This window comes from Palaemon carinicauda, chromosome 1 (genome assembly GCF_036898095.1).
Source record: "Palaemon carinicauda isolate YSFRI2023 chromosome 1, ASM3689809v2, whole genome shotgun sequence".
NCBI classification, from domain to species: Eukaryota; Metazoa; Arthropoda; class Malacostraca; order Decapoda; family Palaemonidae; genus Palaemon; species Palaemon carinicauda.
Window position 1 is genome coordinate 267457134 of NC_090725.1, and position 24888 is coordinate 267482021.

Here is a 24888-nt window from a genome sequence, read left to right on the forward strand (position 1 = left end):
CTGAGCACACTTAACCACATGCCATCCTCTTATTTCTTGATTATTTCCATCTTCATCTCCATGGAAAACATCATCCTCTTTTTCCTTTGACATCAGCAACTTTCTTGGGACCCATGGCTAATGATATATCGTAAGTATCACACATGATAACAGTACGTACTGTAAAATTGTTACAAAAGCAAAATCACAAACACTAAGTCAATGTGTACGATACTGTTGCTGGAAGGAGAAGATATAGGAACACCGATGCGTAGATGCACGATGGGGTACAGTACAGTAAATGCCGACTAATAGGAGAGCAGGATCTCATGGTGGTAACTAGCATCCGAGTAGAGAGATAACTAATAAGAACGCAGGAGGATCGTAGCGAGTTTACTGGTTGGGGGAGTGCGAATTTTAAATCCGTCTCGGATATGGTACGCCTTTCGTTGTCCGAAACATTTTTCGTGATCCCAGTCATAAAATTCTTTGCATAACCTTTCGTGAAGTGAAAATTTTGTAAGCCGATTCATTTGTAGCTAGAGGTTTGACTGTATCAAAAGGGTATTGTTTATTTGTTAACATCACTGAGATTACCAAACAATTCTTCTTTGTTCAAGGGATTAACTACTACACTATAATAAGTTCAGTGTCTACTTTCCTCTAGGTAACGGTAGAGGAGACTCTTTAGCTGTGGTAAGCATCTTTCTAGGAGAAGGACAGTGCCATAGCTGCTGTACCATGGTCATCCAATGTCTTAGGGTAGAGTTCTCTTGCTTGAGGTTAAACTCAAGCACAGTATTCTTTCATATTTCTCTTTCTCTTGTTTTGTTAAAGTTTTTATAGTTTATATAGGAAGTATTTATCTAAATGTTGTTACTGTTCTTTAAATATTTTATTCTTCCTTATTTCCTCTCCTCACTGGGCTATTTTCCCTGTTGGAGCCCCTGGGCTTATAGCATCCTGCTTTTCCAACTAGGGGTGTAGCTTAGCAAGTAGTAGTAATATTGATAGTAATAGGTATTTTTTCAACAGGAACTGAATGAAGACACTGGCAGTGGATGTTACCAAGGTCTTCTCAATCATGCAAAGGCCTTTGGAACTCATTTTTGCAAGCTGTTCAAGTCATGGCCCCTTTTGCGTTTAACCATCGTTGTCATGTTTTGCTGGTTCTCCTCTTCTGCTACCTACTACGGTGTCTCCCTGAATGGTGTTAATCTCAGGTTAGTTCCTCTTCAAGTCTATTCATTGAAAAGAATGTTGCTTCCCAAATAGCTCTGTTTTGTTTTCTTCGATATTTACTATTTTATCCTTCCATGTCACTTTTCCAGTTATCCACTGTTCTTTGTCAATATTCTTTAAGAATAATGTTTTTAAATTTAACTGTCCGTTCTCGTGCAATTCAATTTTTTTTTTTTTTTTTTTACTTTAAATAAGCTGAAATTACTGTTCATTTGTATCTTCAAACATCGCAATACCATCAATACAGCTTAGATATTAACATTCGTCTTCTAATGTTAGACTATTTTTGGTGCATTCATATTTACACGGAGGGTCTTGATCAAGCCCAAAGACCCAAGTCAAAATGGGACACAGGAAAGTGGGAAATGTCATGGACTAGTGTTTCCAGTACTTTCATCATTAGTATTCTTTGTTGGAACTTTTATTTGTTAGGTGCTGCTGGGACATAGATTCCCAATTTCATTCAAAAGCAGTATTTTTTCCATTTACATGACCTGAATCTTGTTTTGAAAGTAAAGTACAGGTACATATATTTTTCTGTCCGTAGAATACTGATTTCCTTATTTTCATTATTGATGTTCGGGAATGGTAGTTAGCCTTGCTCTCTCTTTGCTATTTTATTACTACATTATTGTTCTCTTCATTAGGTTATGTAGAATATGTTATCTGTAAGTACACTAAATAGTGTGATAGCAAATCCATACCACTGGTAACAGTCTGAACTTGAATGTAAAGTTAACATTTATGATACTAGACGATTCACTATTGTCACGATAGTAACTACTAGCATTGAGTCTCGATGTTTGGCATTGGCAGTTTAGATGAGTCTAATTGTTTTAAAAATATAGGAATAAATACACCTCTCATTTACTGTTAAACATACTAGTATCATATCCCAGTAATACTGTATGGGCAGTTTGATCGGTGTGAGCCACTTGTTTTACCTTACATTGTAAGATTAACTTAATGTTTTTTTATTTAATTAGGAAGAAGTTTTCCTTTAATTTGATATATAGTTAGTTTTATAAAAGAGTACACATTAGATATTTTCGTTATTCTTTATGGATAATGTTTGTTAGTTAGACATTTTAATTATAAAAAAACGGCATTATTTTGCTCGATAGCCTATGCATTTGTGCAACAAGAGTGTGTTAGTGGTTAACAGTAAGGGAAGTAAAATTAAATGCAAATTAATAACTTTTTAAAAGCACTGTAAGCATTAAAAACAAGCAATTGTAAGACTTCATATGGTTATTGATTACATCAATTAAGATACATAGCCACAAACTAATAAAGTTAGGGCAATTAGATACTGTAAAACTTAAAAAGAACAACTTAAAATTACTGGTTGGTAAAATGTGAAGAATATCAAGATATATAATACTAATTCAATTAACAGCTAAATGCAAGAATTCTGGTCACTTCATAGCATAGTTGGCTAGTGATTGCAGGATCAGCTGATGGATAACAGTGGAGGGTTGGGAGCTGCAGTAGGCCTTTGAGATATCTTATTCTAATCTTGTTGAACTATTGAAGTTTTCAGTCTCCATATGCACTCTTTGGAATGCACGTGGTTCATATGGTGTGGGGTTATTATACTGGCAATATTGGGATACCATATTTTTTCTGTACTATAGTAAACTCTACAATATGAAAAATACATGTACTGTAAATTGTAATATGATACAGTCCTTTATAAATATTAAACAAATTATGATTGAATTAGTAATATTAGTAAAATAGTAAAACTTTGTTAACACCTGTAAACCTTTCAGTGCTGAGTTATATCATGCCCTTGCCATATGAAGATTTGTTCCTGCTCTAGTACAAACCTTCGTCCCGTAAATAGGATAGATATCAGAGAAGCTGGAGTACTCGGTTGGTAAACTGTTATAACTAGGTGTAAGCTAGTGGTTGGTAGTTACTGGCCGGGAGCTGGAAGCCAACCCTCCCCTGCTCTCTCGAAGATTTTGATTTTGGTTGTAAGTGGGAACAGACATTCGTCCACTGGCTGGAGTATTTTGATTATTTAATTTCTTTTCCATTTTCTTTCCATCTTGTTTGCGATTGCTGCCGTGGGAATGTTTACAGTTATGCCAACTTGCCTGGTGGTGTCAGGAAAATGTTCTGGCACCTTTCTGAGTGCAAGGGAGAAAGACCCCGGTTTGTTGTATCTTGCCTGTAGAAGACACTCCTGCTGTAAGGAATCTCTTTGCGACGAGTATCGGGAGTGGTCACCCTCCCCGTGGATTGTATTTGGCAGGATGAGAAAGAAAAGATTTATAAAGGTTTTTTCTCCATTGGTGTCATCCTCGAAGTTGAAAAAAATCTTGACTTCTTCCTCTAACCCCGATATGCTTTCCTCTGATTCTTCCTATTGGTTTCCTCTCTAAGCCATACGGAGAAGAGAGGTGGTCCTTTAACTTTGGGACAAGTCTGGAGGCTGGGAGACATTCATGTTTTCCCTTGAAAAACGGTAGGGCTTCTTCCTCGGGAGGAGTCTTTGTTTGATCTTCATGTTGATGATGCCCTGATAGTAATTTGAACCCTCTTTGGACTGCAGGGTACTTCTTCCAAGAAGTTGTTAGTTCAAGGGAAGTGCCGGAGTATTTCTGCTCTGGCGCTGGACACCTTCGGCTTGTTCCCTTAGTGTTAACATGCCTCCCACACACACTCCCTCTGAGATGCACTCGCTGCCTGTATTTCCCTTCTCACTTGGATCCTTGTCTTGACGAGCAACATGCATTCTTGCATGACCATACTAATAATCCTGAGCATACGTGAAGAAACTCGCGTGTCTCCACCAGACAACCCCTCCTCTCCTGAGCCTTGTTTCTAGAGCACATAGCACCAGCGCACTGTACCTCCTCACATGCTTCATTGGCTTGCTCTCTGCCTGTTAGGGGTTTGAAGCAGGTATATCATGAAAATTATTCAAAAACAATTGAATAGAAAATTGTTTGAAATAAGATTGTTCTTCTAGTCAATTGTTCAAAGTAATAATTGTTCAAGTTTTTTTAAATGATAATAAACTCTATCGGCGGCAAGGACTTAATTTCCTCAGAATATTTCAGTCCTTCAGATATGGTTAAATACATTTCAAGTGATGAAGACAAGGCATTTCTTAAAGCTGATGGATTTTTATTTATGAAGGACAAGTTGATATCTGCAATAAGTTTACTTTGTATTGCAAAAGCCACACAATTACAGTTTCTTGTGGATGTAATCATTCTGGTGATGCTGTAAATGTCAGTGTGTAGTTTTATGGACAGAGGGAAAAATTATGCTTTTGAAACCCATAATCCCCCTCATTATGTCATTTCTATTGCTGCCTTATAATTAAGTGAAAGTGCTTCGTAATTATGTGAAAATGCCTTGCAAGCTTTACCAGCAATAATGCGTATGAAAAGAAATATTCACAATGTAACTAATCCTATTCAATAGATGGGAAATTGTTTTCACTAATGACTAGACTAAAATTAAAAAGGTGAGCAATTTTTGCTATAGGATTTAGGCCCTTATGATGATAGGATACTATTTTTTTCAACTCAAAATAATTTGTATATACTTAAGAACAGTGAACATTTACACGTGGATGGGACATTTAAAACTGTACCTCGGCTATTTGAACAATTATATATAGCACATGCTGTGAAGAGTAACTTTACCATTCCCGTAGTTTATGACTTACTTCTAGATAAAAGGGCAGAAACTTGCTTAGATTAGGTCATGGTTCCAAATTTACAAGTTTCAACAGTAACATCAGATTTTGAACTTGTGACTATGACTGCTATTAAAGAATAATTCTACACAGCTTCCCATCATGGATGTCTTTTTCACTTAGGTCAATGCCTGTATCGATAGATTTGTGATTGTGGTCTGGAGGTAAAATATGATGCAGATTCCAAATTTGCTTTTAGAATTTGACGATTGATGGCAGTGACCCCGGTTCGTCTTGTAAGGGGTAAATCTCTGCTTCTTCTTGAAGAAAGCTTGCTTTTGGGCCTCGACCTTCCTTTTGGCAGTGAGGCCCCGCCTCACCTGCAATTTTGGTTTGCTCTCGCATCATCTTGTCGAACCTTATTCACCTCCTCCTGAGGGAAGAGGGTTTTACCCCAGCAGGAGGAAGCTATCAGCCTGTTCGGTTCATGTCTGATAGAGGCCTCAGACAGAACGTATTTCCTACAACTAACCCGAGCAGACCACAAAGCGTGTAGGTCGATTTGGTAGGACAGAGATAGGTTCTTCGTGAATATCCGAAACAAGGTCTCAGTGGGATAAAGCGAGGCTAGGAACTCCGTGAGGTGGGGTCCGTCTATTTAAGAGCAGGCATGGCAGAACCTTCTTTGACAGCTTGAATAGTAAGACCTGTCAATTTATCCGTAATAGGCAAGGTAATAATGGGAGCAGTTGTAAATATGGCATAGGCCCCATTGTGTGGGGTGATCTTGGAATTACTGTAGCGTACCCACAGACCGACAACGTACTGGCCCAGTCAGCTTGGGCCTGCTCTTTAGGAAATATTACCATTACCTTCAGTACCTTGTCCAACCCTACCAAGGCATGCTCTTTCAAATGAACGAATCTGTTGAATGGGAATTCTAGTCCCGGAGGGTAAATTCTAGGTCCTCTAGAAGGCGGACGCTTATGTCATCCAGAGTTATGGTATCATCTATATATGGAGCATATAAGGCAAATCTCTATGGGTTGTTTTTATCGAAGGAGGTTACTCCGATGTGTCTGGGGCTGTAGGTGGAGACATCCAAGTTCCTGAACAGATCAGATTCGCCACCATATCTTTGAGCTCCGTCATAGCTCCTTGGCTTGCCCTAGAATGTGTTGTATCTGCTCTTTAACCATATCCCTGATCAGGTCGGCGGGGAAGGAAGGATCCTGAGCACGACCCGCTGACGAAGCCCTGGACTTAGCGGACTTCGTCTTTTAGCAGTCACGGTTTTATGCAAAGTAATATGAACATCAGGATCCTTTGACAGAAATATGAACATCAGGATCCTTTGAGGGTCCTAGGACCGGTGACGCAGATAATGGCAAAGCTGAAGGCTCAAAACTCATCACCACCTACCTGCTCGTCCATGGGTTCGACGTCCAACCCTAGAGAGGACACGTCCCCCTCCAATAAAGCTTCCTCTTATGTTGGAATGGTTGCTCTAACCACCTCAATTAACGGGGCCGCTGTCTCCGATGGAACTTCCGCAGTAGTAGAGCCCGGGAACAGTCCAGAGGCCTGGAGAGATTCATCATCATCCTGAAAGAGGTGAGGGGATTAGTGATGAAGGAGAAGACCGTTCTCCTCAATAAGTGATGTATAAATATATCAAGAACAAATTAAATCATCGCCAAAGGATACCAAAAAGAAACAAATTAGAACCAACTTACATCATCGTTCAGGAGTAAGGAGGACAGCTCGTAGCAGAGCGTGCATGACTCCAGGAACCATACCATGTAGGCGGACCTTCTGTAAAAGAAAGGAGACATAAGTCTGGATGTTCCTTGAGACTCTGGTTAGTGATCCTATTCACATGCTGGGATCAACCAGAGTATCTATACAACAATAATATATATGTATATGCATATATTTGTACATATATATAATATATAAGTATATATTTATGCATATAATTATATATATATATATATATATATATATATATATATATATATATATATATATATATATATATATATATATATATATATATATATATATAAGGGATAAATATCCATACAACATCGTGTTCAAATAGGAATAAATTTCTACTTCGTACTTGGGATCGAACGCTAGCCCCTTCTAATGAAAAAGCCAGGTCGAAACCAACCATGCCATGAGAGGCCATTTTACTGGATAACATTAATTCTGTGTGTCTAACATGGCTCTATCATTGCTAGCTAGAGCTATAAATTAACAAATAACGTCAAGTAATCACGTAATATGTACCTATAAACCTCATCGGTAAAATTACGTTAACCTCGGTTCTGAACGTCTGGGTGATCTCCGGTGACACCGTAGATCCGATGACAAAGGTCTGTAATAGTGAAATCGTGAACACCAGCGGTAAGATAACGTTAACCTCAATGCTGAACGTCTGTGTAATCTCCGGTGAAGCCGGAGATTCGGTGAAAAAGGACCGTAATAATGAAATTGTGATTTATCATGAAAAAGGTTCGTGTGCATAAGGCCGAAGCCGGAGTCTGAGTGCCGGGTTTCACCGTTGCAATCCAAATATCTGACTAGTTCCCAACCCAATGAGTATCCATTATAGCGGAGTATAACTCAAGGCGGTGAACGCTCCGAAGAGAACGGAACTACGGGTAGCGGCATAAAGCGATCCCAAAATAATGACTCATACACTAACGGAACCTATTAATAATGCTATCTATATTAACAGTAACCACATCAATAAAACGTAAATACCATCAAACGTAATATCATAACCCCGGAGAAGAAGAGGAGGCAGGGATAACTCTTGAGCGTATAAAACGGAAAACGGGAAATCCACCTCTCCTTACCCGAGATTAAGAAAGAAAACGAGAGAAAGGGTACCTCATAACTGTCGTAACAGAAACCGAGAACTCCATGCTCACGCTCTCATGGTTACATTATAAAGAACCAAAAGCACACAATAATATGATATAAGAATAATGATAAAATTGTAATAACCAAGAACGAAGAATAACGACAACATAACAAATAAATAAAAAGATATAGTCTAAAATGACCACCTTCCCGAGGCATGTACTTAAACTATAACAGAGGCAAGAACGTTATTCTTCGTTCGTCCAAATTGGACTTGCTAGCAAAAAAATACCATAGTAAAAACAATAATAAAATAATGATAATAATAATGGTCATAAAACGTAAGTGATATAACCTAGATGACAGAGTACCAGATGGGCAATATTAACTTGAAATACTAGCAAAGCGAACCAAACCAACATAGCTGCCGACACCGAGGAAGGCCAATCCCCTCCCAAAATTAAAATCCACATTACTGGAAAAGCACAAATGCCCGGTACTGAAAAAAAAACTGTCAAAACAAACTATGGTACTTAACATTGGTAAAGGTGAAGTAGCAGCGTCAGTCTTGATGAATTAACGCCCAACACGGGAAAAACACCGAAAGCACAAATAATACGACTATGCAGGCAAGTCCAAAACAGAAGGATGACCTAGAGGGCGCTCGTGTTGGGTGACGGGGCGTGGTCCAAGTGTGGTTTCTGGGGCCTTTGTTACTGCCCTTCCCTTTGATGAAGGAATTATCTAAATGGAAGACAGCCTGTGAATAGTGGTTTTCACACGCCCCTGATGTATACACGACACCCACGAGGTGCTCGCGCGAGGGTAGTAACGTCTGCATTCCATGCTTTTATCTTTCTCTGGTATATTTGGAAGTTTTATATCAGAAAAGTGTAAAGGACTCATTATTACCGGGCGTCACAGGTCTCTCCCCAGAAATAGATTTTTCCTTCGTCAAAATCCCTTTAGAATTTGTATGTTATTGTTATCCCAAATCTTTGTCTCCTTAGACAAAGTTACTGAATCATTTGAAATATTACTAGCTTTAGATATATTTCCTTCAATAGTGAATCCGGTTTTGGATTATTTTAAACTGATGGACTGGTCACCCTGTAAGATGGCATAGGCAAAGTCCTGTGTTTGAAACAAGTATGTGGTACTACTTTGAGAGAGTCAAAACTCATTTGCCTAATACTAACAATGCACTTGGGGCATGGCACAGAGCTTTTTTTTTATAGTCATTGTCATCCCATCATCCAACAATATTAAAGTTACCAGACATTTTTGAAAAAGAGCAGGATTTGCAGGACATTTATATTACAAAATTAAGAGCAGTGAGCCAAACTATATAGAACTGCAGGAAATGCCATGATGTAAATGAGGCTGAAAAAAATGTGTGGCAATCTTTAACAAGTATTCGGGAGTTGAGTATTTGCGCTCTGTGTCATATAACTTGAATTTATAAGTGATGTTTTTCCATATAAATATGTTTTAATACTGTTTAGTTATTTGTATTTCAAATAATTATCTTACCTTTGTGTACTGGCTTTTAATTATTTTTACATTTGTTTGAATAAAGAATTCTGCTTTTTGAATTATTATAATTTTTGTATAATTGTCACTCCGATTAACTTTCATTCTAACAATTTTCCTGTCGAATAAATGTTTTTCAAATGTTTTTTTTTAACTTATTTAGAACAATGTTTGCATAATAAGAACAGGTTGATTACTCCCAGCTCTCATCATGTGCCTTGCCACACCGGTCATCGCACAGATGTGCCACACCTCTTGTCCCCCAGACCTGCCACATTAATCAATGCCTAAATACTCCACACCGCTCATTGCTCAGACACGCCACGCCAATCATCACCGAGACACGCCACAAAGCTAGTCCCCCAGACGCTCTATGCCACTCGTCTCCCAGATGCGCTACATTGCCTTACCTAGATGCGCCTTGCCTCATCGTGCTGCTGTTGTTACAGAGATACTTGTTTCACAAGATCCAAGGCATTCCCTTACAGCGCTTGCATCCAGGAAGGAGTGCAACTATGAACCCTCTAAAAGGAGAGACTTGATGACTGTGAGAGCCACAACGAGCACCCCTCAAAGTGCACGCTCTCCAGTCCACACTTATAGTTATGACCAACCATAGATCTATCCAATAGACTTTCCTGACTACCAGAGTCGTGACTGTTGTCATCCAGTTACTCCTGTGGGTGACCCTTGTCCCATTGCTGTGCGAGATCACCCATTGTAGTTTCTTTTGTCTAAAATTATCTATTGTTCCCGATTGAATTTGTGGTGACATCATGCTCTTTTTCTCCTCGGAATCATAGAGCTCCCATTAGGGAATGTCTTCAGTGTCCTTCAGAATGGGACAGATTCCTTTCAGATCCTGAGTCCCCGTGAAGCCTCGGAGGATAGGAGGTTTCCATGTAACCCCCTTTCCAGGTGTTTTCCATCTAACTCCCTTTCCCCTTTCTCTGAAGGCTCACACCTCAGAGAAAGTAAGGATCTTCAATCAGTACCGAGGAAGGGATCTTCTCACATGCCATAAAGGGATTTTCAGGGAGATCATGACGTGGTATCCAAACCTGATTCTAAGAGGGATACTAGGAAGAGCCCCTCTTATTCTCAGTCTTCTTCAAGGAGACAGTTGCATGAGATATATTTGTCTCTTCACTATTCCCTACACTGGACAGGTATGGTGTTGGAGAGGGACTTTGCCTCCGATCATGACTGATGCTTCTTATGGTGCCCTTCCTCAACTTAGTGTTCCTAACATCACTGATACTAAGGAGGGTGAGTCAGAATCCATGTTTCCTCAGTTGATTGTCTGTATGGGCTGAGTCACTGTTCTCAGGGTGACCCCTTCCTCTCTTCCTAAGGGAAAAAAAAGTGGCTATTGACCCGTTTTGCTATTCACCTAGCAACACCTGACCTTGTCTATAATTTCCGTGGTCAGGTCTGGCCACAAGCCTTAGATAAGGTAGATTTGCAGGTTTCTGCAAGGAAGGAGTTTCTAAGGGCAGGAAAATTCTCAAGGTTGATTCTTCTTACTTTATAACTCCAGAGGAAGTAATATCTCGCCCTTACCTCCCGGACCCGCAGTTTCCTCTGTGGCTCCAGGTTTCACTGCGGATCGTCTGGCAGAACAGTATGTCCCTTTCACAGCAATAGAGGCCATGAACATGGAGAACATGGCAAAGGCTACTCTTCAGGTGTCTTCTTGGGTTGACCTCTTGTTCAGTATGATAGGCTTTTCTGCTAATAATGAAGACTTGACGGGCCCTGACAAGAGTACAGTAAGGTGTTTACGAATGTCGTCTTGACTGGGGTCAAAGTGGTTGAATATTTTACCAACCAGTGTGTCAACAGGAGGCGAACTGTGTTTTGAAGAGGCATGACGCCGTGGTCTCCAAGATCCCCAAGCAGATTGTCCGGCGAGAGTTTATGAATCTCCGCAATGCTGAAAAGTAGAGGAAGGCAAGGCAGGACTCGTTTTTCCACCAAGCGGTGTCCTTTTGTCGACAACAGGCCACCTCCACTTACAGCCACTCGAGATCGTCCATTCTTTCTAGGCAGACACACAAACTTGACTAACAGCAGCCCTTTCAGATTAGACAGGGCCAAGGGGGCAACTGATGCGGGAGAGGAAAGCGAGTCCAGCTCTTCCACTAGGGGTGGCAATGCTCCTACAATGCTGCCTGTGGGAGGATGCCTTCAATACTGTAGATGAGGTGGTGGCATCATGGAGTTGAACAGTGGACTGTAAACATTCTTTTGTCCAGGTACCACCTCCTGTTCACCAACTCACCCTCTTCTGATTCAACCCCCACTGATGTCATTGTCTTACTGCTAGGGATCTGCAAAGGAGTTAGCCCTTCAGGTAGAAATTCGAGCCATGCTGTATAAGGGTACTTTCCAAGAGGTCAATGATGCCTCCCAAGGCTTCTTTAGTCAACTCTTTCTTGTAGAGAAGGCATCTGGAGGCTCGAGATCAGTCATAGACCTCTCAGCCCAGAACGAGTTTGTTTTACAAACCTCATTCAGGATGGAGACTCGGCATACAGCAGTCAGGAAGGCAATCAGGTCATTAGACTTCTTGATAATTTTCGACTTCAAGGATGCGTACTTCCAGATCCCAATCCATTCCACCTCCAGGAAGTACCTCCATTTTGTCATAGCGAGCAGTGTGTGCCAATTCAAAGTTCTTTGCTTTGGTCTCAACATCTCCACAAGTTTTCACCAGAGTTTTTACTTTAGCATCAGCATGGGCGCATGCCAACAGCATTCGTCTTCTGCGTTACCTGCATGATTGGTTGATCATGGCAGACTCAGAGGATGACCTCATTCACTGAGAAAAGCTTCTCTTGTTCTGTCACAATCTGGGCATCGTGGTGAACTGTAAGAAATCGGTATTAGTGTCCAAGCAAAGGCTGATTTACTTAGGTATGGACATTTGACACCATTGTAGAAAAAGACTTCTCATCTCTGGACAAACTGGTATACTTTCGATAGATGGTTCTCTTCTCCCATTCTTTCAATAGCTCTATCTACCAGCACAGCTTTGGCAGAAGTTGCTGGGTTATCTGGCCTTCCTTGAATGTCTCATTCTGAACGGTCATCTCCACCTGTGATCTTTTTAATGGTATCTGAAGAGATACTGGTTGCCTGGCAGAAACCCTCCTCTATCATTAGTTCTGATAGAGGAGGATTCCAGCTCAATTTTGAATGGTGGGTGGATGAGGTGAACCTTTTAAGGGGCTTGTCCCCCTCTGTTGTATCCACCAGTACTTCGGTTGTTCATGGATGCTTCGAAGGAAGGATGGAGAGCTCACCTCCTACAACACCTAGCATGAGGGCAATGGATTGACCAAGAATGTTGATGCCCTACTAGCGTGTTGGACCTTCAACAAGCTCTCCTCACGATCCAACAACAACATCCTAGTGGCGTATATAAACAAAAAAGGTGATACTGTTTCTCTGCAGCTTTGCCTGGTAGCAGTAGAAATTCACATGATCACTCTTACAGACCGCCTTATTCCAGGCAATAAGTACATTGTGGTGGACAAGCTGTGCAGGAGGATGCAGATCATTTGGTCAGAATGGTCTTTGCATCCCGAAATACAGTAGCAAATATGATCCTGACTTTATAGGGTTCTCCAACAGTTGACTTGTTTGCAACATCTCTAAATCAAAGGCTTCCGATTTACTGCTCACTGGTGCCAGACTCAGAAGCAGCATTCGAGGACGCCTTCTAACACCCTTGGGACATCCTCGACGTCTGTGCTTTTCTGCCTGATAGGAAGTGCCTTGAATGGAGTCTGGTTCACTTATGACTCTATTAGCCTCAAAATGGTCTAAGAAGAATGGTACCTGGACCATCTTCTGAAAGAGACTTTGAGAGAATTGCCTCCTCTCCTCAGATAAGTTTAGGTAGCAATTGTCTTTATACACATAAGAAACTCAATGAAAGAAACACCATCACCTTATAGGCCCTTTCCTCTTAAACTATGCTTGACTGCACAACTTGTGGCTGTTTTTTAAAGAGAGTTAAGAAATTTAGAAATAAAGCCCTCCCAAAGCTTCGGTATGTATATGGTCAACAAAAACACAGTTTAAAAGAACATGATATTTTTGGGCTATTGTCATGCTGATAGGATTTGGTTATTACTGTAACAGTGAAATTTTCCCAAATTCAATGTGTTTTTCAGAAAAATGTGGAAATTGTAGAGATAACATGAATGCATAGGTAGTAATAAAAAAAGGTTATGGGGGTTCATATAAGGCCTACTGGAATATCAACATAAGCCTCCTTAACACTAACATTCCTTCCCAAAAATTGGTTTCACACTACTCAGGGTGTAAAAGGGAAGAAAAACCCTTGAATTTCATCCTCAACAAATAGAAAACAAGATTTCATCCCATTCAAAGACACTGATATCCAATCTTGGTTCTTCTAGTACAACCTAATACTGAACTTTGTGCCTGTTTGGGAGAGGTAAGAATAACAAAGGCTATATTCGAATTTGATGTAGTTTAGCCGAGATACTCTCATCTATTTTTTTTGGGACAGTAAACAAAAAAGTACGATTGAAACTCGGAATATTTTGACGAAAACATCATATCCCCTCAGTATGCTTGCTGAATGCTCTGCTAAAACTACAAATTCCATTGCTTAGATAGCAAAAATCTGTTACTCCTACTCTCAGAGCTAAAGAAGACAAAATTCCTCTCTAAGCTACTCAAGCAATAATCCTTAAGGGTTTCAGATATCATGATCTTTTATGTGATGATGATTTATTGAATTTAGAAGGGAAGATAACATACTGTAGGTAACTAGGTTATTATTGATCTATTGTATGTGTGTAATGATGTTTATTTTTTCCTAAAGACCTGTGGTAATCAGTTGTCTGCAATAGACATTTGTTTTGGGCTCTTTGAGCTTCCATTTAGAGTTTTTACTGTCGGTCAATGAATATTTGAATGGAAGGGTCCATTTCCCTATTCATGTAAACATGCTAAAAAGGGCTTAACTGAATTTCATCCTAAATGAAAAGATGGGAAGGCAGACTGGAGCAGATTTAGTAAGGTTGCTCCCTCACATAGCAAATTCGAATCTTTCATGTCTCACACTGAAGCCTATGATTTAATTACTAAAGTCAAAACAAAAAATTTCACAGACCTGGTGTTCTTTTGTGGAACGAAACATGAATTGTTCTTAGAAGGATCAGTAGAAGATGGGATAAGGGCTCTTAGAGGTAAAATAATGTATAAAACTGCCCTTGCCTTACAACAAAAGTATGTTTAGAAATAATATTCATGGCTGTACTACTTGGATGAAATTAATTATAACCCTATTAGAAGCTGGTTTGAGAAACAGAATATTTAGTGATAAATTTGTTCCTTAATTTTCATGCACTTTAAAAGTGATTGTTCTCCATGAAGTTACAGAGAAACTAGGCCAACATTTTCCAAGTATACTGTACAGTACGGTCCTGAATTATGCGTGTTTGAATTGTTCGATTCCCCATTTATGTGGTCGCTAGTTTTCAAAAATGAAATTTTCTGTATCTGCAAAGTTGTTTAAAGTCTGCAAGTCAAGCACCACAAAACGTGTCAAATCTATTGTCTATTCAAGTATATTGGTACCCAAAGTACGGTGCTAGTACAGTAAATTTATTTTTTCCTGTGGGTGTTCAAAGTTTTCACACGTGGACTGGGTTCGTTTGTCGGCAGTGAATAGCCTAACTTTCGGTAACGAGTCAGCAATATTTTCCGTCTTATATTTCAAACAGTATACAGTAGATTTGTTTTACAATGATTTGTTTTAATAGAATATGGTATATGAAAACCTTTCTCTCTCTCTCTCTCTCTCTCTCTCTCTCTCTCTCTCTCTCTCTCTCTCTCTGTAACAAATAAAATCTTAGTTCACATTTGGCAACCTGAGTTTAAGATTGAAATTAACATGACTATTGTTTGTTGTGGTGAGCAATTCCTCGCTTCAGGTGGTAAACAAGAAACAAAAACACAGCATTCGATTACAACAGCTGATTGTCTCTCTCTCTCTCTCTCTCTCTCTCTCTCTCTCTCTCTCTCTCTCTCTCTCTCTCTCTCTCTCTCTCTCTTGTGTTATACAATACCTATATATTGATGAAGAAACCAAAATCTTTGTTTCCTTAAAGTGTCAATTAAATAAGACAAAAAAAAAAAATTTAGACCGTGTATAAATCCTTTTCAATAGTATCTTAAAATATGGCCTATTTTTAGGACACATCATTATATTCTAGAAAATTGCTACTATTTGTATAGTAAGTTGTGCTCTAAGAAAACATTTGTGTACTTTTGTTTTAAATTGTGTGTGTGTTTTAACAATCAAGTATTCCTGACTTCTTTTTGTTTTACTTTTGGCTGTGATCAGATCAGCTGATGTCTAGCTGCTGCTCTCAAGAATATATGCGTACGAATACAGTAACAAAGTGCTGTTTAAACTATTTCTTAACTTATTCAAAACATCTATACAGTTAATATTACATAAGATCCAATATGCTAAAACCTATCATTTTTCATTTAGTACATTTAAAACAATTTGTTTCTTCACAAAGTTTCAGTTATATTAAAAATCAGTCATGATTCAAATTATCCTTACTTTTTCCAATCTCCCACAATCTCTGTAACATCTAATGTTATAGTGGTAATCCAATTGTTCGATGACTTTAAAAACCGGCCAAGTACTTTATTCTCTCACCTTTTATATATATATATATATATGTATATATATATATATATATATATATATATATATATATATATATATATATCTATATATATATATATATATATATATATATATATATATATATATATATATATATATATATATATATATATATATATATATATATATATATATATATATATATACAGTGGAACCTCTACATACGAATTTAATCCGTTCCAGAACCAACTTGGGATGTAGAAATTGTTCGGATGTCGAAACGAATTTTCCCATAAGAATACATTGAAATAGGATTAATCCGTGGTTGAGCCCAAAAACCTATGATAACTTCTTAATAAACTACTACACATAATTTTCCCATGAGAGTAATGAACACTAAATTAGATAATAGACATGTAAATAAGAAGAATAGACATGTAAATAAGAAGAATTAGCAAAAAAATGATAAATAAGAAACGGGTTTTTAGCGTCACTTTACCTTAGAAACTCCAGTGCAGGTGTTGTTCGTCTTTGCTACGCAGAGAGGAGAGAGGAGACGGACGGACGGCGAGGAGGTAGAGAGGTTAACTACGATAAACGTAACACTACCGTAACTTATTCTAACTTACACTAAGTGAACTTTAACATAACTTAGCTTATTTTTTTTTTATTTTTATATTTTATATATTTTTTTTACATTTTCTTTTTTCCTCTTTGATGATTACGTAATTTTAATCACTATCACTTACATTTAAAATTGACTGAATTTCTTTTGCTTCACTCTTCTCCGTTTTCTGTGTTTCACTTTCTTACGCTTCACTCTTTGCCGTTTTCTTCGGTTCACTTACATCCTCTTCATCGCGAGTTCGCTTCGCAGTTTTTTTAAAGAAAGCATCGATAGATAATTGCTTGGTACGGCTTTTCAGAATGTTTCGAAAGTGAGTTAGGCAAACATCATCGAATTGAGAAACTACACGACAAACCTGCAATTTCTTTGGATGGTATTTGTCGATGAAGTCGACCACGTCTTGATATTTTCCTAACACCTCTTTTATTTGCGCTGAACCTAACACATGTTCTACCTCCTCGCTCTCTTCCTCGTCATCACTCATGTGCTCCGACATAGCATGGAGTTCCTTGAGCTCATCCGTCGTCAGTTCGTCGTGATGTTCGGCGACGAGTTCCGTAATGTCATCTGCGTCTACCTCCAGACCCATGGACTTGCCAAGGGAGACGATTTCCTCTACGGCTTCCGCTGCACCGACCACGGGATCAGGTTCGGGGTCAAAACCCTCGAAATCTCGGGAAGAAACTGCATCAGGCCACAGCTTCTTCCATGCAGAATTGAGGGTCCGTCGAGTTAATCCCACCCAAGCCTGATCTATGATCTTCAAGCAGTGCAGATGTTGAAGTGGCCCCTCCAAAATTCACGCAAAGTTAAGTTGGTGCTTTCCGTGACATTAAAGCACTGCTTGAATAAGTGCTTGGTGTACAGCTTCTTAAAATTAGAGATGACTTGCTGGTCCATGGGCTGGAGGATAGAGGTGGTATTTGGTGGAAGATACAGCACCTTTATGAACTTAATTCATCGAAGATATCATCTTCAAGTCCGGGGGGGGGGTTTGAGCGGGTGCATTGTCAAGGCATAGCAGGCACTTTAAAGGCAATTTCTGTTCATGAAGATACTTCTTCACAGAAGGGCCAAAAACTTGGTTTACCCATTGCACAAAGATATGCCTAGTGACCCAGGCCTTCGAGTTGGATCGCCAGAAAACATGAAGCTGATCCTTATCGACGTTGTGTGCTTTAAAGGCCCTAGGGTTCTCAGAATGGTAAACAAGCAAGGGCTTGACTTTAAAGTCCCCGCTAGCGTTGGCACATAGAGCAAGAGTCAACCGATCCTTCATTGGCTTATGCCCAGGCAATTTCTTCTCTTCGGCAGTGATGTAGGTTCGACTGGGCATCTTCTTCCAAAACAGCCCGGTTTCATCACAATTGAACACCTGCTGCTCTACGTAGCCTTCTTCCTTTACGATCTTTTCGAAGTTCTTAACAAAGTCAGCTGCAGCCTTTGTGTCCGCACTAGCAGCCTCTCCGTGGCGAACAACTGAATGAATCCCGGACCGTTTCTTGAATTTCTCGAACCAGCCACGAGATGCCTTGAAATCATCTGAGGAAGGCTCGGTTGAACTCTCCCCAGCATCACCCCCAGAGCTCTCCTCCTTCAAGTCCGTAAAGATGGCGTGCGCCTTCTCGCAGATAACGGTTTCGGTGATGGTGTCGCCAACGATTTCTCTATCCTTAATCCACACTAGTAGAAGTCGTTCCATCTCTTCTATGATATGGGTACAGCTTTTGGAAATTATAGTGATCCCCTTAGAAGGTTTCACTGCTTTAATAGCTTCCTTCTGTTTAAGGATTGTCGAGATCGTCGACATATTACGGCCATACTGTTTAGCAAGTTTACTCACGTGGATGCCACGCTCATTTTTTTCAATAATTTCCTGCTTAATTTCTATAGAAAGCATTTCCTTCTTCCTTTTCTCACCCCTACCACTACCACTGGCAAAACTAAGCCTCTTGGGACCCATACTTTACGTAAATTATCGTTAATGGATGCACGTAAAAAATCACGATTAAAACACAGTTAATATCAGAACGCACAGAGCACAACCGCAAGAAGCCGACAAGAACAGAGGACTGACCCAAGCCGCGCTAATTGAGCGTCCCTCCGAGGTCGATGTGCTGCCTTCTATCGGCGGAAATAAAAAACACTTCAGGCGCTATGAGCACCGACTATGCGTACGAATATTGTTTACTTTGGGTGTCGAAAAAAACATTCGGGTGTAGAGTCGGAACGTGTTCGAATTGTACTTCGCGTGTCGAAAAATTCGGATACAACCGGTACGACGAAAATTGCTTACTTCGTGTGTCGAAATAAAATTCGGGTGTAGAGTCAAAAATTTGCTCGAATTTTACTTCGGATGTAGATACGTTCGGATGTAGAGGTTCCACTGTATATATATATATATATATATATATATATATATATATATATATATATATATATATATATATATATATATATATATATATATATATATATATATATATAAAAATAAAAGTGGTTCCATAATTGAAGTGGGCACAAGTTGGCTTATAACTGAAGTTTGGGAAAGTATTTTGGATATGATTTGGACAATTATCCTATGTAATAGTTTAGAATTATCGTAAATTATCATACTGTCATTAGAGGCGCTTCGCTATTGTTGATTAAACGCAAACAAAATGGCTTTCCTGTTTTGCTTTGTATGTTAGAATTTATATGGATATGGTAAGTAAAATATTTGTAATAACTTAATATCATTAGTTATTACCTTGATCCTGTATGGTTAATGTGGTCCTTTGTTCATTATGATTGACGATGGATCGTATAGTAAACAAACGGAAGGTTTTCGTTTTAGTAGGCATGTTTAGGGAAAACACTATATAAATCACAGTCATTTCATTTATTTCGAAGTTCTAAGAAAAATGAGGTAACACAACATTAGTACCTGGTAATAACACAATCATCATATAATCAGTACCTAAACACAAATGTGTATATGCTTTCTTTTTTTTTTATCAGAGATGAACGTAAACAAAACAATGGTTTTAATTTTTTATGTTGCTTTTTGGCGTGATTAGGAAATGCATGATTTTCAATTATACAACAGAAGCTGGTCTATACCGTGATGGTTTTGCTATTCACGAGTTGTCTTATACAATAGATATGACTTGAACTTATTAAAATTTTTCCTAATTTTAGGTTGTGTTACAAGGGGAAATATACAGTATTTACACCCATCCAGGTTGTAATTTTAGGCTTTTTCAAGTTATTAAAACTTTAAAACATTATAAATGTTTTATGAACAATTTAATATTAGAAAAAAATACAGTATAGTACAGTACATAGAAAGTATTGAAAATGGGTAGTAAACACATTTGAATAGGTAAGTTGCTGTTTGCCATGACCCTAATGGAATTATTCCTTTTTGTGTTTTGAAATATGCGACTTTCCATTTATGTGGGGCCATCGATCGACCAAATTCTCACATAATTTTCAAAGACTATTTGAATATCTGATAGTCCTGGACCACCAGATTTGTGATGAAGATTTTTTTTTTAAAGAATGAAGATGTTTTCTCATATAACATGAAGACACTATTGAACTACCTGGGATTCCTGTGCTATTCAATCTAAGAAAAACAAGTTCAACATGAAAAGAAATCCATGTCATATGTAACATCTTTAGTTCCCTTGTGAAAGAAGTGCCATATAAAAACAGGCAAGCATACGGCATCCTCTCTCATCTGCCACAGTTATTTATTCTTTCTTTCAATAGTCAAAGTATGAACTAAATGCAATTTTCTCTTGCTTACTTTCACATCATTTTAGTAGTACGATACTTATTTTTCTTAGGAAAAAAAGAGGACTGTCTCTCAGGTCTATACCATCTGTTTTGTGAAGGATGCAAAGTGTACAAGCTTTTATCAATTATTGTTAATCTTCCATCAAAATGTGTCTGTGTTAACAGAATTGCATGATCCTTATTTGTTCATTGTGCCAAATGTAGTCACTTATCAGTGAAGCTTATGGCTAATTATGCATGTTTAGATAAGACTAAAGCTAAGGCTCTGGAAGCTAAGCATTAAAAAAATGGAGTCTTAATTTAGGACCTTGTTCTGTTTGTTTTGCTTTCCTTTTCTCTGCTGCTCCCCCATCTGCCTCCAAGCTACATCTTTCCCAGTTTGTAAGACTACGTATGCAGTTAATTCTAATAGTCATGCCTTTTCCATCATGAGGCTCAATACTGTACAGTATTCCAGAAGTTTTATTCCAGATTTGACAAATTTATGGAATGGTCTTAATAATTGGGTACAGTAGTTTAATCGATAGAACTTCAAAAGTTCAAACTTGTAGGAAATGTTTTGTTGAACAGGCTGACATGTCTCTTTTTATAGTTTACATATGGAAGATCTGTTTTATTGTTGTTACTGTGGTAATTCTCTTGTAGTATTACTCACAGAAATAAGGGAGGCGGGTACTTAAACTATAACAAAGCCAAGAACGTTATTCTTCGTTCGTCCAAATTGGACTTGCTAGCAAAAAATACCATAGTAAAAACAATAATAAAATAATGATAATAATAATGGTCATAAATCATAAGTGATATAACCTAGATGACAGAGTACCAGATGGGAAATATTAACTTGAAATACTATCGAAGCGAACAACGCCAAAATGGCTGCCGACACCGAGGAAGGCCAAGCTGCTCCCAAAATTAAAATCCTCATTATTGGAAAGAGAAAAAATGCCCGGTACAGTACTGTAAAAAGCTGTCAAAACAAACTATGGTACTTAACATCGGTAAAGGTGAAGTAGCAGCGTCAGTCATGATGAATTAACGCCAAACACGGGAAAAAACACCAAGAGCACAAACAAAACAACTAAGCGAGGAAATCCAAAACGTGTTAGGTGTCGGTGGCGTGGTCCAAGTGTGGTTTTTAGGGCCTCTGTTACGGCCCTTCCCTTTGATGAAGGAATTATCTAAATGGAAGACAGCCTGTGAATAGTGGTTTTCACACGCCCCTGGTGTATACACGACACCCACAAGGTGCTCGCGCGCGGGTAGTAACCTCTGCCTTCCATGCATTTATCTTTCTCTGGTATATTTGGAAGATTTATATCAGAAAAGTGTAAAGAAGGACCCTTTTCACCGGCCGTCACAGGTCGACCCAGAAATTATACAGTAGGAGGCTGCCAAAAGGAACTTCCATCAGGACGACATGGCTCGAGCCCAAAAAAGAGAAATTAAAGTAGAATTTACTGTTTTGTTAGATAAGAGGCTTTGGAATATCAAAATATAGATGTTTTGAGTTCCTTGTACAAGTTTAAAGTTTTCCCCTTTTGCAGATGAGGCTTTACCAGTCTTCTAAGCCGAGCGTATGCTAAATTTCCCCTTTAGCAGATCAGGCTTTGCCAGTCTTCTATGCTGAGCATATGCTAAATTTCCCCTTTAGCAGATCAGGCTTTACCAGTCTTCTATGCCGAGCGTATGCTAAATTTCCCCTTTAGCAGATCAGGCTTTGCCAGTCTTCTATGCCCAGCTTATGCTAAATTTGCCTTTTAGCAGCTCAGGCTTTGCCAGTCTTCTATGCCGAGTGTATGCTAAATTTTGCCTCTAGCAGATCAGGCTTTGCCAGTGTTCTATGCCGAGCTTATGCTAAATTTCCCCTTTATCAGACCAGGCTTTGCCAGTCTTCTATGCCGAGCATATGCTAAATTTCCCCTTTAGCAGATCAGGCTTTGCCAGTCTTCTTTGCCGAGCGTATGCTAAATTTCCCCTTTAGCAGATCAGGCTTTGCCAGTCTTCTATGTTGAGCGTATGGTAAATTTCTCCTTTAGCAGATCAGGCTTTACCAGTCTTCTATGCCCAGCGTATGCTAAATTTCCCCTTTATCAGATCAGGCTTTGCTTGTCTTCTGTGCCGATCGTATGCTAAAGTGTTCCTTCAGCAGATCAGGCTTTACCAGTCTTCTATGTTGAGCGTATGCTAAATTTCCCCTTTAGCAGATCAGGCTTTACCAGTCTTCTACGTTGAGCGTATGGTAAATTTCTCCTTTAGCATATCAGGCTTTGCCAGTGTTCTATGCCCAGCGTATGTAAAATTTCCCCTTTATCAGATCAGGCTTTACCAGTCGTCTATGCTGAGCGTATGCTAAATTTCCCCTTCATCAGATCAGGCTTTGCTTGTCTTCTATGCCGAGCGTATGCTAAATTGTCCCTTTAGCAGATCAGGCTTTGCCAGTCTACTATGCCCAGCGTATGGTAAATTACCCCTTTATCAGTCTTCTATGTCGAGTGAATGCTAAATTTCCCTTTTTGTCAGACCAGGCTTTGCCAGTCTTCTATGCCAAGTATATGCTAAATTTCCCCTTAAGCAGATCAGGCTTTGCCAGTCTTTTATGCCGAGCGTATGCTAAATTTCTCCTTTAGCAGATCAGGCTTTACCAGTCTTCTATGCCCAGCGTATGCTAAATTTCCCCTTTATGAGATCAGGCTTTACCAGTCTTCTATGCCGAGCGTATGCTAAATTTCCCCTTTATCAGATCAGGCTTTGCTAGTCTTCTATGCCGAGCATATGCTAAATTATCCCTTTAGCAGATCAGGCTTTGCCAGTCTTCTATGCCCAGCGTATGCTAAATTATCCCTTTTTCAGATCAGGCTTTACCAGTCTTCTATGTAAAGTGTAAGCTAAATTTCCCCTTTATCAGACCAGGCTTTGCTAGTCTTCTATGCCGAGCGTATGCTAAATTTCCCCTTTAGCAGATCAGGCTTTGCCAGTCTTCTATACCCAGCATATGCTAAATTTCCCCTTTCATCAAATTAGGCTTTACCAGTCTTCTGTGCTGAGTGTATGCTAAATTTTGCCTTTAGCAGATCAGACTTTGCCAGTCTTTTATGCCCAGCGTATGCTAAATTTCCCCAATTAGGAGATCAGGAGTTAGCCAGTCTTCTATGCTGAGCCCGAGCTTATGCCTGTTCCTACCAGTGTATTTACAGCAGAACATGTCTTGCCTGTCACCTTTAGAGCATGTTTCAATTTTGTATAGTTGGTTAATGTTAATCATTCTATGAGAAGGTGTTAAAGTATGATTGGATGTTTTCAATCAGCATGATCATTTTCATGCTTCTTCACCCAGAATCAGGGAAACTTCTCAGGTATATTCAAGAACAAATTATATCAGTCTAATTACCTGTGTTTCAGGTTAAAGCCCACCTCTTCAGGTCTTCACAAGTGATATTTACATCTGGGAATCGAAGTGCTTCAGTAATCAGAGCTTCATAAGAGGGATATTTACATCTGGGAATCAAAATGCTTCAGTATTTAGCTCACTGAATGATTCTCAACAAATTTTTATTCTCTTCTATGAGACCAGATAATACTTCTAATTATATTATTGAGTCTGAGTACAGTGGTCTCAGAGGTTGCCACATAGCAGTGAGAGGAAATATCTAATAGAGTTTTAATTCTTATTTTGAGGTCAAGAAGTTGGCCTTTCTGAATTAATAACATGTAACTTTTAAAGGTAAGTATGGATATCATGAATCTAGTTTAAAAATCTTATTTTTAGTAAAAAAAACTTTTCCATCTTAATTTGAAGTTGTATTTTGGTGTTATACTAGTCTGTCTTTTATAGTATCCGTTGTTTGTAAATTTTATGTTCCATGATTGTCACTTTGTCCACCCTTTTATACATTTTCATATTGTATTTTAACTTTCCGCAAAATAAAATTTGTTTTATATGTCACCATGTTTATAGATTTTTCCACTGCACCAAATTACTTCAATCAGCTTTAGTATTAACCTAATATTTATATGATTTGTTTCCATCACAGTACCGACATTTATCTCTACATGTTCTTCGGAGGTCTCTTGGAGTTCCCTTCTTATGTTCTATTGTGGCCACTCGTCTCCTTCTTAGGGCGCAAAAAGTCCTTCATTTTATTGTTCGTCGGATGTGGGATAGCGATTTTCATCATTCCAGTACTGGATGAGTTTGCCCCTACAGGTAGGACTCAAGTTCTGACACAAATAAGTTGGGTAATAATTTTTTTTATTTTTACAGATAATTATTTAAATACTGTAGGTAATAAACATAGAGGCACCATCGTAATTTTCCTTGTTAAAAGTAGCCTCTCTCTCTCTCTCTCTCTCTCTCTCTCTCTCTCTCTCTCTCTCTCTCTCTCTCTCTCTCTCTCTCTCTCTCTCTCTCTCTTTTTTTTTTTTTTTTTTTTTTTTCTGAGACTTGGGATATATTTTGGGGGAAACAGAGACTTTATTGTAATGAAGACTGAAAAGTAATTT

The 24888-nt window shown here is 38.8% G+C and overlaps 1 protein-coding gene across 4 annotated transcripts in view; it reads left to right on the forward strand.

Annotated features, from left to right (window-relative positions):
- Nucleotides 1-24888, forward strand: part of LOC137656057 (organic cation/carnitine transporter 2-like) — a 360410-nt gene that overhangs the window by 222347 nt on the left and 113175 nt on the right. For all 4 annotated transcript variants that reach the window (XM_068390251.1, XM_068390235.1, XM_068390241.1 and 1 more), the window contains 2 exons: nt 1015-1202; nt 24420-24592. In XM_068390251.1, the coding sequence (XP_068246352.1) occupies nt 1015-1202; nt 24420-24592 (361 nt within the window). The remainder of the gene's footprint in view (nt 1-1014; nt 1203-24419; nt 24593-24888) is intronic.